The sequence below is a fragment of the Arachis duranensis genome, chromosome 10 (assembly GCF_000817695.3).
Source record: "Arachis duranensis cultivar V14167 chromosome 10, aradu.V14167.gnm2.J7QH, whole genome shotgun sequence".
Classification (NCBI taxonomy): Eukaryota; Viridiplantae; Streptophyta; class Magnoliopsida; order Fabales; family Fabaceae; genus Arachis; species Arachis duranensis.
This window is the reverse complement of record NC_029781.3, coordinates 90,845,940-90,859,260: the sequence shown is the minus strand read 5'-3', so window position 1 is coordinate 90,859,260 and position 13,321 is coordinate 90,845,940. Positions and strand designations below refer to the sequence as shown.

Below are 13,321 nucleotides of genomic sequence, written 5' to 3'. Positions count from 1 at the left end.
TAGCTTCTTCTCCCTTCACAGGAGCAGAAACACTCTCTTTCTCTTATTTTTTCTTTTTTTTTTTATTTTATAATTTTTTTGTTATGGATAATTTGATCTAAAATGATGATTTTAAAACTTGATTTTAAACCTTAGAGATGATTTTGTATACAAAAAAAGGTTGAGGATGAAAAAATTTTACAACCTATACTTTAAGGACTAAAATCGTATTTAACCCTATATTAAATTTAATTGATTAAGATTATTAGTATTTTGTTATTATGTAAAAATTTAATTATTTTTATATTATTTTTTTTGTAGACATCAAGGGTCGAGAGTCCAAGGTAGTGAACTCGTAGTTTTTACCTCGACTCGAAAAGTTAGTTCAAAATCGTAAGTCGTTGAATCGTAAGACGGAACGTAAACGTGACTCGTAAAATATAAAATTAAAAATTATAAAAAATTTGGTAACACAAATTTACAAGTCAAAAGTCACAATTCATAACAAAACTCAATCACAAATCAAAACACAAATTCGCAACTCACAGATTTATACGACATAAAATATAAAATTTATAAATTTTATTCACAACTAAACTACTGCAATGAATAACTAATTACCTTGTGCATTACACCATAATATAAAATTTTCAATCATTCTTTACAGAGTATCCCTTTACTTTCTAGCATAAGTATTTAGTTTTTGATTTTTTTTGAGAAGCAATAATATTTAATAGTAGCTGGTTTATCAGTATGTACAAAAATGATCATACAAATTTTCAGAAAGGAAAAGATCTTGGATAAAAAATGAAAATTGAACACTGTACATCTCTGAGTACATAGCAAAATCATGTGATGATGATAGTGTTTATGGCAAATTTTCCTTGCTAAGGTAATGAATGATGAATCTTCATCCTGTGTTGCTTCATATGGTTGAGTTCATTGCAATGCTTAATTAGATTAATTCATCATCAACTTTGAAGCTTAGTTGATGAATGCTTTATTGCACAGTTCCAAAAGCAAGATAACAAACTCCCCATGCCTTCACGTGCTGCACTGCTTTCTCTTCTTTGTATAATTTTAATAAACTCATCAGCACTCAAGTTTCCATCCCGGTTAGCATAAAAAACATTAAAAATTATGTCAGCAACTACATCTGTAGTAGTGATGCCACATACCTGTGATGCTGCTCTCTGAAAATCAGATTTTGTCAACTCTCCACTAATTTTCCCATAGCTGAATATGGCTAGGGAGAAGAATTCCAACTGCTTGCGTAATTCTGCAAAGGCTTCAAACTCTTGAAATGTGATTTTTATGTTTCTGAGATACGAATCATCGTTCATTTCCTCCACCCTATTCAACAGTTTGTTTATATAATTGATATCAGCAGCTATAACCAAGGAAAGTGCGAAATTTTTGGCTGAAATTGTTCCTTTCTGTTGTAGTCATAGTGAGCAAACTATGTCCAATGCCACAATAATAAATTAACAATTCAAGTTTTCAGCTAAATAAAATTCAACAAAAAAATTCAACCTGCAAAGAAGTGAAGAACAGCTTTGTTGTGACTTGTGAACACAAACCACTAAAATGAACAATCATTGAACAGGGGAGGCGAACTAGATTTAAGGCTTACCTAAAATCACTAAACAGGGGAGGCGAAGAGAGCAGTAGATAGCAACAACCAACCATGAACACCGGCAGTCAATGACACAGAGCATCAGCATCACTAAGTCAGCAACCTTCCAATGCAGTCACAGTTGCAGTCAGAAAGAGCCAGAAAGGTAGAGATACACTCACAGGCGCACCGCAACAAGCCTTAGGGGTCACGGTAGCACAACTTTTCTTCTCCGATTTGCTGATTTCAGAATTCAAAGGGAGTTCAGAGTTTAGAGGGAGAGAAAGTGATAAATTGAATGAGGTGAAAACTGAAAAGATAGTCATAGATTGAGGAAAATTTGCTAGGGTAAACCGTTCAAGAAGAATTTGTAGGGACATTTACCTTCCTCACTTCAGATTGGGCTCTAGGGTTTGAATTGGTTGCAATTTGGGCCAAGAAAATCGCTTCTGGAGCCTTTTTGAAACTAGAACGCAATCTCACCGGAAACTCGCGATTCCAGCATTTGAGCATGTTTCCTCGGCGATTCAGCACGGAGCTGCTTCCTGAAAGACGAGAAGCATAGACGAGACGATAGGGAGAAACAAAATCGCAGAATCGTGCGATTCTACGAGTAGAGTCGCGATTTTAACTACCTTGGTTTAGAGGGAGAGAAAGTGATAAATTGAATGAGGTGAAAACTGAAAAGATAGTTATAGATTGAGGAAAATTTGCTAGGGTAAACCGTTCAAGAAGAATTTGTAGGGACATTTACCTTCCTCACTTCAGATTGGGCTCTAGGGTTTGAATTGGTTGCAATTTGGGCCAAGAAAATCGCTTCTGGAGCCTTTTTGAAACTAGAACGCAATCTCACCGGAAACTCACGATTCCAGCGTTTGAGCGTGTTTCCTCGGCGATTCAGCACGGAGCTGCTTCCTAAAAGACGAGAAGCATAGACGAGACGATAGGGAGAAACAAAATCGCAGAATCGTGCGATTCTACGAGTAGAGTCGCGATTTTAACTACCTTGGTCGAGACCCCAAAGAGAAAATAAAAAAAGAAAAATAATAGGGAATATATATTCCGTGCTCAGGGGAACAAACTAAGCAATTTCTCTCAACACGAGGGTTCCATAGCATCAATGCCAAGGCATGATGTAAATGAGGAGTTAGAATATCAAAAATATGGAAACTATAGGAAAAATCTTGAGCTTTCTTGGCTAATAAATCTGCAACACAATTGGCTTCCCACAAAGTATGGTGCTAGCTTAAATTTTAGATTCGGCCCACATGGACTCTAACATCTTCAATAAGAGAGTAATAGGGATGTGAGGAAGCGCAACCACTTCTGATCAAGCTAATTGCCACTAAAGAATTTGATTCAACAATAAGATTTTAAAGCTCATTTGCAACAGCAATTTGAAAGTTTTCAAATGACCCCCAAATCTTAGCATGAGTTATGGAGCAACTTCTAATATTATAGGAGAAAGCTTTGATGAATCTCCCAAGGTGGTCTCAAAAGATTTCTCCACAACTGCATGATTATTACTACCATAGAATGATCCATCAACATTCATCTTAATGTAACTATCTTGAAGAGGCATTCGTTTTTTGAGGTAGTTCGAATATGAGTTAGTCTTTAAGTGAGAAACACTCAGCTTCAAACAATTGTAATTCTCATTCATTCTAGTTTTCATGGCAGCAATGGCAGACATCAAGACGGTAACTTTTTCATCAAAGACTAGCTTATTATGAAAGTGCCAGAGATAAGAAGTAGTATCACCAAACAAAAACAAACAAGACCATTGCTCTTTGGTAGATAAATTGCTAATAAATCAATTCCTGAGGTTATGGGTGAAGAAATGATTATTCTTGAATGGAGGTATCAATGTTTGACAAATCACAATTGTAAAGAAACAATCCCTTAGAATATGAAGAGTAGTCTTTTCATTCTAGCTGCATGTTAGACACATTGCTGATGGGCTCATATGTCTTCTATACTTCTGTATTTGAAAGGATGATATTCTGACTTGCTAGCCATATAAAAGATCTAATCTTCTCCGAACCCTTCCAATTCCAAACCAATTTGAACAAATGATCAGGAACAACAGGAGCATCTTCCAAAGAATTGTAAGTCGTCTTCAAGGTGAAATTGCCATCCAATGAGAGATACCAGGCAATCCTATCCGAGTTCTTCCAAGGAGACGGTAGAGACATGCACAAAATCTTATCAACCAAATAAGCCAGCAGCGAGTTCCTTAGACTATCTACATCCCAGCCACTTGAAACGGATAAGAAATCATTTAAAGATAAATTCAAATAAGTAGACTTTAGAGGTTGGATATCATGCTTTTTTAGCTATCCAACTTAGGGACCTAGTTATTCTCCCAAAATTTGATCTTTTCTCCATTGTCAATGCACCAAATGAAATTACTTTCTATATCTTTTCAGGCAGCATAGACTCCTCTCTGAAGGTTGGACTCATTCCTTTTCCTTCTTAAGTCTGGTATAATATCATTTTCAAATTTGTACTTGGATCTCAAAACTCTAGCCTACAAGTTGTCCCTTTTTTTCACTGGCCTCCAATCAATTTTTATCATGAAAGCTCTATTGAGAGAGATAGTGTGACGAATGCTTAAGCCACCGGCAACCTTCAGTCTCGCAACCTTCTTCCAACTTAGGAGATGCACTTTCTTAAACTTCTCTGAGATACCCCACAAAAAATTCCTGTATTTTCGATTAATGATATTATAAGTAAACATAGGTAAAATAGTAGTTTGCATAATATAACTAGAAATAGTAGAAAAGATAGATCTCACCAAGGTGGTTCAACATACTAGGGATAAAGAAGAGGCTTTCCAATTATTGAGCCTAGAGTTCATAATGTCGATGATTGATGCGGTATTTTCTAACCCACAACTACTAACCGACAAGTGCACCGGGTCGTATCAAGTAATACCTTACGTGAGTAAGGGTCGATTCCACGAGAATTGATGGATCAAGCAACAATAGTGTTTGATAGGATTAACTTAGTTAGGCAAGCAGAAAATGGTTTTGAGATATTCAGAGAGCATTAAACAGCAAATTTGGAATATTAAAAACAGGCAGATAAATAAGTTGAGAATAAAGTATTGAGAAAGCAGTTAAGGTTTCAGAGTTACCTATTTTCCGGATTAACTTTTATTACTAATTAATTTAATCATGCAAGATTTAATTTCATGGTAAACTATATGTGACTAGACCCTAATTCCTTAGACCTTTCTAGTCTCCTCTAAAATTCATTAATTGCCAATCCCTTGGTCAATTAATTCCAATTAGAGGGTGATGATCAATTTCTAATTTATATGCCAAAAGAATCCTAATTATCCACAAATAAGGGGATTATATGTCACGTATCCCGTTAAATACAAACAATTAAAAATTCAGTATAATATGTTCTCAAGCTGTTGTTCAAGTAAAGAGCTTTTCCAAGTTTTACAAGAACTCAATTAGAATATGGGTCATACTTCCGTTCCACCCATATTCATAAAATAAAGAATGAAAACAATTATTGAAATATAAATCAAGACATGAATTAAATTAAAAAGATCAAACGAATCAATCCATGAAAATAGACAGAGCTCCTAACCTTAACAATGAATGATTAGTTGCTCATGGTCCAGAGAAGAAAAATAAGAGTTCTGGTAAAAATTATGTGTGTACCCTATCTAAATGTACAGAGTTCTTATTTATAACTAATCCTAATTATTTTAAAATCTAATTATCTAAAATTAAAAATAATATCTTTTCCTGAAAATTAAGATTTGAATTTAAATTTGAATTAATTAACAAGTCTTCAGCTGATGGGTGGGGACCACTTGATTTGTCCATTCTGCAGCTTCTAATATGTGTTTTCTGGGTCAGAAACTGGTCAAAATGCAGCCCAAAACCCACGCCAGCGATTTCTGTAACTTTTGCAGATCGCGCACGTCACGCGTACGCATCAGTCACGCGTATGCGTCGCTGGTCTTCTTCGCAAGTCACACAGACGCGTCGGTCACGCGGACACGTCACTGAGAAAATCTTCAATTCACGCGTGCGCATCAGTCACGCACACGCGTCGTCGTGGAAACTTCCAGATCACGCGCACGCGTCAGGCACGCGTGCGCGTCGCTCCTCGCAGCCATCTCCTTTGATTCTTGTGCTGCAAAAACTCCATCAATTTCCGCCGAATGCTACCTGTAATAGATAAAATTTCCCAAGACTCAAAATAGCATCCATAGTGGCTAAAATATAATTAATTCTTAATTAAACTTAACAATTTAAGTGCAAATTCACTAGGAAAAGATAGACAAGATGCTCACGCATCACAACACCAAACTTAAACTGTTGCTTGTCCTCAAGCAACCAAAACTAATATAAGCTTATGATGTGAATTTGCATGAGAATGAGAGTTCGATTAAGCTCGTGTCTCTTCTTATAGTGGGATTTACAACTGTATTCCTGAATAGTTTTGGCATCTCACTCTCCTTTGAATCAGAAGAATGTTAATGTCATTCAGAATTTGAATCCAGATAATATTATGAATTCCTTGATCTTTTATATTTCAGTTTAATCCTTGAACACAACAAAATTTACTTTAATTTATTTTTCTTTGGTGCTTTGCACCTTGAGCCTAGCCGTGACTTTAAATGTTTTGTCTCAAGTGTTACTTGACATAGAAACACCACAAGCACTTAACTGGGGGACTCTCCTTGAGTCCTGATTTTTCTTTCAGTTACTCCCAGACAGTGGTGCTCAAAGCCTTTGGCATACTCTTGTTAAATGTGCTTGGTCTCGACTCTAAGTGTTCTGTCTCAAGGATTACTTGACACAATCACACCACAAGCATATGACTAGGGAAACAACTCTTTGAGCTTTTAATCATGTCTGACCTCCCTAGCCATTGATGCTTAGAGCCTTGGACCTTGCTTTTATTTATTAATTTTTTTACTGTTTCTTTTGCTTCAAGGATTAAATTTTTCTAAATTTCAGAGAGGTCATAATAATTCTCTAAATTCCTGTTCCTTATACATTAAAATCCCTTGATTCAAATTCAAATATGCACTGTTCATATTATGCATTCAAAAATCACAGAAAATACCACCACCTTTAAGTAAATTAGACTATTCTTAAAATTAACTCAATTTCTCATGCAATACATTACTTCTTTTTCTTTTCTTTTTAGATTCAAGTTCAGTGAGTGGTATATGAAACATCTTTTTAGCATTAAAGTAATTAAAAGAAAACTAAACTAGTCCTAAGATTCTAACTAATAAAGGATCATGCAACAATCAAAGCAAAATAGTAGAAAGCTGGAACATAACATAGAAAAAGAAGGGAGGAATAAAAAATGAAAGGAACTCAACCACCTTAGTTATCATAGTGGTCGCTTAATTCTTCATGTTGTGTTCCTCAGTGAGGATGATTCGCCTCTCTTTTGTGCCAGAAAACTAGTAAGCGCAGCGTCCAACAACACCAAACTTAAAGGTTTGCTTGTCCTCAAGTAAAGAAGAACTGAAAATAGAAGAGACGAAGATTATGAGGAGAGAAAAATAAAAGGATAAAAGAATAAGAGAGAATTAGGATTGGGAGAGAGAGAGAAAGAAAACTGGGCGGCGCAAGCGACGCGTACGCGTACGGCACGCGTACGCGTGGGTCGCACATTCTTCATAATGACGCGTTAGCGTCAGGCACGCGTCCGCGTGCCATGGATTTTGTGCGATTCACGTGAAGCCAGCCGCGCGCTCGTGCAAGTTTCTGTTCGCATGGCTTGGGAGCCAATGATTCATACGACACGTTCGCGTCATGCACGCGCTCGCGTGAATGGCTATATGTGCAACTGACGCGAACGCGTCAGTCACGTGTCCGCGTGCTCTAACTTGTGCTTTTAGCACACTTCCTGCCCCAAGCCAGCGCAACTCTCTATCAAACACTCCTTTACATCGATTTTGCAGGTCACACGTACGCGTCAGTAACGTGCCCGCGTGAATGGCGAAAATCACAAACGACGCGCACGCGTGAAGTACGCGGACGCATGGGTTGTTTGTGCTAAAGGCTTAGTTCTGGTGCCATTCCCGCTCAACTCTCTGTCAAATTTTATTTTTCACTTACACATGTTCGATGCGTTCGCATCAGTGACGCTTGTGCGTCGTATGCATTTTTTTTGAATTATATACAGAGCTTAAGGTGTTCGGCTCCTGTGATAAAATAGCTGTATGATCAGAAAATTAGTAAGAACTCAGTAAAAATCAAACAAGTAAGAAAAGTACTACTACGAAAAATAACTAAGGATACGAAATTATCGGGTTGCCTCCCGACAAGCGCTTCTTTATCGTCACTAGCTTGACGGTCAGCTCCTCTAAGGAGGAGGATCATAGGGGCTCAGATCTTCACCCCCTTACTTTGAACTTCTTTCCTGTGTCTCCATAACGTAGCTCAATATGCTCCAGAGAGAGGATTCTGATTACTGTATAAACCCATGCTGGATTGCTGGTCAACACCACCTTCATTCATGGGGAGAAACCTTCAGTGGGGATCTTTTTGTTTCTCCATCCTTTGGGTACTTTCTTCTTTTTGGAACCTCCTCCTTGGTAGATGACGCATTCCCAACACCAAATTTAGGTTTGATGTCAGGAGGAATTTTATTGATTGTTACCATGGGAGGCTTGAGCTGCAGATTCTGCTGTGTATCATCAGGGGTTTTTTGAAGGTTTGGATCAATAAGCTCAGCCTGCATGCACCTCTCTTCTTCACCTGTTGGCTGTATATCTTTGAAGACATGAAAGACTAGTTGCTCATTATGCACTCTAAGCACTAATTCACCCACTTCTACATCAATCAGAGCTCTTCTAGTGGCTAGGAATGGTCTTCCTAGAATTATAGAGGCATTCTCATCCTCCCCCGTGTCAAGAATCACAAAGTCTGCTGGGAGGAAGAACTTACCCACTTTGACCAGGATATTCTTCACTAATCCGTATGCAGGCTTCATAGATTTGTCTGCCATCTGTAATGCTATCTTTGTGGATTGTGCCTCTTGGATTTGCAGCTTCTTCATCACAGATAAGAGCATTAGATTTATGCTTGCCCCCAGATCACATAGGGCTTTCTCAAAGGTTATGCTCCCAATGGTGCATGGAATTTGAAAGCTCCCTGGATCTGGCATCTTCCTTGGCAAGTTATTCTGAATGACAGCACTACATTCCTTAGTCAGGACTACTGTCTCATCTCCCTTTAAACGATTTTTCTTTGACAACAACTCCTTCATGAACTTGACATAGATAGGCATTTGCTCCAAAATCTCAGTAAAAGGAATATTGATTTGTAACTTTCTAAAGATTTCCAAAAACTTTGAGAACTACTTGTCCTTAGTCTCTTTTTGAAGTCTCTGAGGATATGGCATTTTAGGCTTGTACTCAGGAGCCTTTGGCAAAGTAGGATAAGTGTCAAGAGAATCCGGGAATGGGTTATCTGCACGCTTTGGAGGGGCGTGCTCCAATTCTCCCTTCTTCTCCTCTGGAGCTTCCTTTTCAACTAATTCTTCATTGGCCTTGGTCTTAGAGCCAGCTACTTTACCACTTCTCAATTGAATAACCTTGCAATCTTCTTCTGGGTTCACCACTGTATCACCTTGAAATGTACTTGCAGACCTCTCAAGTATTTGCTCGCTTAATTGGCCTACTGGCACCTCTAAATTTCTAATGGAGGCTCTGGTTTTCTGCATAACTTGTGCTTTCGTACTTGCCACTTGTCCACTTATCACGGAGATAGCCTTGCATTCCTCTCTTGGATTTGGAATTGTGTTACTAGGAAGGCTATTAGTGGTCCTCTGATCAATTTCATTAACTCTGGTGGCTATTTGACCCATTTGAATCTCTAGGTTCTTGATGGATGCTCTGGTTTCCTGTCTAAAACCTGTTAATATTGCTTCCAAATCATTGTTCTATTGGAAATGCCCTGAGAATTATTGTTGAAGTTCTGAGGTCTCTGAGGTTGATCCCTCCATCTAAAATTTGGGTGATTCCTCCCTTCCTGGTTGTATGTCTTAGAATATGGATCATTGTTGGGATTCTAAGGACCACTCCCCATGTAATTCACCTGTTCAAAAGAAGGTTGATCATAATCATAATTATCATTTTGCACAAAATTACCTGCCATGTCCTAGGAGACTTCCTGTGGTGGATTTTGGGTGTTGATAGCTGAGACTTGCATGCCACCTATCTGTTGAGTAAGTAGATTTATTTGCTGAGACATCAGCTTGTTCTGAGCAAGAAGAGCATTAATAGCATCAACTTCCAACACGCCTCTCTTCTGAGGAGTTTCAAAATTCACAGGATTCCTGTTAGAGGAGTATAAATATTGGTTGCTTGCAACCAATTCAATAAGCTCAATAGTCTCCTCTGGTGTCTTCTTCTTGTGCAATGAACCTCCTACAGAATTGTCTAGGTACATTTTGGACATTTCACCCAAGCCTTCATAAAAGATATCAAGTTGAGTCCATTTGGAAAACATGTCTGGAGGGCATTGCCTAGTCAGTAGCTTGTATTTCTCCCAAGCTTCATATAGAGTTTCACCATCCTTCTGTCTGAAGGTCTGAACCTCCACCCTAAGCTTAGTCAGCTTCTTTGGTGGGAAAAATTTAGTGAGAAACTCAGTAACCACCTTGTTCCAAGTGTCCAAACTCTCCTTGGGTTGGGAATCTAGCCAAAGCTTTGCTCCATCCCTCAGAGCAAACGGGAAGAGCATGAGTTTGTACACATCTGGGTTCACTCTATTTGTCTTCACAGTATCACAAATTTGTAGGAAGCTAGAAATAAACTGATTTGGGTCTTCGTGGGAAAGACCGTGATACTGGCAGTTTTGTTGTACTAGAGTGACCAGTTGAGGCTTCAACTCAAAGTTGTTCGCAATAATAGGAGGCACCACAATGCTCTTTCCATACAGATCTGTAGTAGGAGCAGAGAAAGAGCCAAGTACTCTCCTTTGTTTTTCATTCCCATTCAGATTTGCTGCATTAGCATTCTCAGTATTAGTCGAATCCATAGTGGATTCTGCAGCCTTGTAAAGTCTTGCTTGTTGTAAACATCGCCTGAAAGTCCTTTCAGGTTCAGGATCAAAGCCTAAAAGATGTTCTTTGTCTTTGTTCCTGCGCATAAACAAATAGCAAACAAGAAAAGATGAGAATCTCTACGTCAGAGTATAGAAAATTTCCAGTGAGGTAATCTGTGTAAAATAATAAAATAATACTAAATAAATAAATAAATAAATAGAACAAATAACCAGGTAATACCAAACTTAATTTCAGAAATTAAGAAAGATATTAGTACTATTTATTTATTTAAAAAATTTTCGAAAATATTTTTTTAAAAAAATAGATTTTAGTAAAATAGAAAAAAATAAAACGCCTAATCTAAGCAATCTTTTTTTTCGAAAATCAAGTAATAAAAGAAAAAAAATTAAAACGAAACAGGGGAAGGGGGGTTCACCTAAAACAAGAGAAAAATATATATTTTTTTAAAATTTTTTTTCGAAATTTTTTTTAAAAAAAATATTTTTAATAAATTAAAAATAAAATGCCTAATCTAAACAATCAAACAATTAATAGTTGTTAATCATTATCAATCCCCGGCAACTGCGCCAAAAACTTGATGCGGTATTTTGTAAACTACTAACCGCCAATTGCACCGGGTCGTACCAAGTAATACTTTACGTTAGTAAAGGTCGATCCCATGAGGATTGATGGATCAAGCAACAATAGTGATTGATAGGATTAACTTTGTTAGGTAAGCAGAAAATGGTTTTGAGATATTCAAAGAGCATTAAACAGCAAATTTGGAATATTAAAGACAGGCAGATAAATAAGTTGAGAATAAAGTATTGAGAAAGCAGTTAAGGTTTCTATTTTCTGGATTAACTTTTATTACTAATTAATTTAATCATGCAAGATTTAATTTCATGACAAACTATATGTGACTAGACCCTAATTCCTTAGACCTTTCTAGTCTCCTCTAAAATTCATTAATTGCCAATCCCTTGGTCAATTAATTCCAATTAGAGGGTGATGATCAATTTCTAGTTTATATGCCAAAAGAATCCTAATTATCCACAAATAAAGGGACTATATGTCACGTATCCCGTTAAATACAAACAATTAAAAATTTAGTATAATATGTTTTCAAGCTGTTGTTCAAGTAAAGAGCTTTTCCAAGTTTTACAAGAACTCAATTAGAACATGGTCATACTTCCGTTCCACCCATATTCATAAAATAAAGAACGAAAACAATTATTGAAATATAAATCAAGACATGAATTAAATTAAAAAGAACAAACGAATCAATCCATGAAAATAGACAGAGCTCCTAACCTTAATAATGAAGGATTAGTTGCTCATGGTACAGAGAAGAAAAATAAGAGTTCTGGTAAAAATTATGTGTGTACCCTGTCTAAATGTACAGAGTTCTTATTTATAACTAATCCTAATTATTTTAAAATCTAATTATCTAAAATTAAAAATAATATCTTTTCCTAAAAATTAAAATTTGAATTTAAATTTGAATTAATTAACAAGTCTTCAGCTGATGGGTGGGGACCACTTGATTTGTCCATTCTGCAGCTTCTAATATGTGTTTTCTGGGCCAGAAATTGGGTCAAAATGCGGCCCAAAACCCACGCCAGCGATTTCTGTAACTTTTGCAGATCGCGCACGTCACGCGTACGCATCAGTCACGTGCACGCGTCGCCGTGGAAACTTCCAGATCACGCGCACGCGTCAGGCACGCGTGCGCGTCGCTCCTCGCAGCCATCTCCTTTGATTCTTGTGCTGTAAAAACTCCATCAAATTCCGCCGAATGCTACCTGTAATAGATAAAATTTCCCAAGACTCAAAATAGCATCCATAGTGGCTAAAATATAATTAATTCTTAATTAAACTCAACAATTAAGTGCAAATTCACTAGAAAAAGATAGACAAGATGCTCACGCATCAATGATCTCTTGATAAGTATCTTTGGTAACCTTAGAATGGAGAAGAAGTACTCCGAAATATTTCCCAAATTGTTCGTTCTTGTGAATTGCAAGGCTTCACTATTCTCAATTTTGACATTATGATACACATTATCAGAAAAATAAATTCTAGTATTCTCATTGTTTACCTTCTGCCCAGATCTATCACAAAAATTTGCCAACACCCTGTTTATCACCTCTACTTGATCCATATTAACTTTGGAGAAAATGATAAGGTCATCAGCGAAACATAAGTGTGAGATGTTAGGACCATTAATTCCTACTCGAATTGGCTTCCAAAGATTATGCTCAACTGTCGCATTAATAATTTGAGATAGCTTCTCCATGCAAAGTACAAAAATATACTTTGATATGGGATTTCCTTGACGAATGCCTCTTGTAACGGCCCAACTTCCAGTATGTCACGATCATACTAGAAGCTAAATGTTACCAACTTATTTTCCTAAATTTAAGTAGTTTTAATAAATATAATCTTGTTCGTTGTTAACACCTTGCGAGCTTATGAGTAACTTTTTTTTAAAACAGCAATGATTTAGAGTGATCGAGCAAAACTGAGGATTAGAATTACACACACACAATATAATAGGAAACATAATCATACACACTCAAAGAGTAGTAAAAAGTAAAGTATAAAATATCACACTAATAATATACATCATGATACAAGAGTATTTTAGTCATACAAGTACACAACTGTGATACAATATCC

General features: G+C 36.8%; 1 protein-coding gene across 3 annotated transcripts; it reads right to left on the bottom strand.

The window, feature by feature from the left end:
- Positions 1 to 606: 606 nt before the first annotated feature.
- LOC110276207 (calcium uptake protein, mitochondrial-like) lies at positions 607 to 2,598 on the bottom strand. 3 transcript variants are annotated; one of them, XR_008004450.1, is made up of 3 exons: positions 1,979 to 2,228; positions 1,613 to 1,834; positions 607 to 1,332 (listed from the first exon to the last, which is right to left on the bottom strand). XR_008004450.1 is itself a non-coding variant. In XM_052255805.1 (3 exons), exons 2-3 carry the CDS (start codon positions 1,701 to 1,703, stop codon positions 951 to 953), a joined length of 510 nt encoding a protein of 169 aa, XP_052111765.1. In that variant the 5' UTR covers positions 1,704 to 1,834; positions 2,349 to 2,598; the 3' UTR covers positions 607 to 950. The 3 variants fall into 3 exon arrangements, 2 of the variants coding, with proteins under 2 accessions (XP_052111765.1, XP_052111764.1); XM_052255805.1 differs by lacking the exon at positions 1,979 to 2,228 and adding an exon at positions 2,349 to 2,598 and having other exon boundaries at positions 607 to 1,369; XM_052255804.1 differs by having other exon boundaries at positions 607 to 1,369.
- Between the last annotated feature and the right edge of the window lie 10,723 nt (positions 2,599 to 13,321).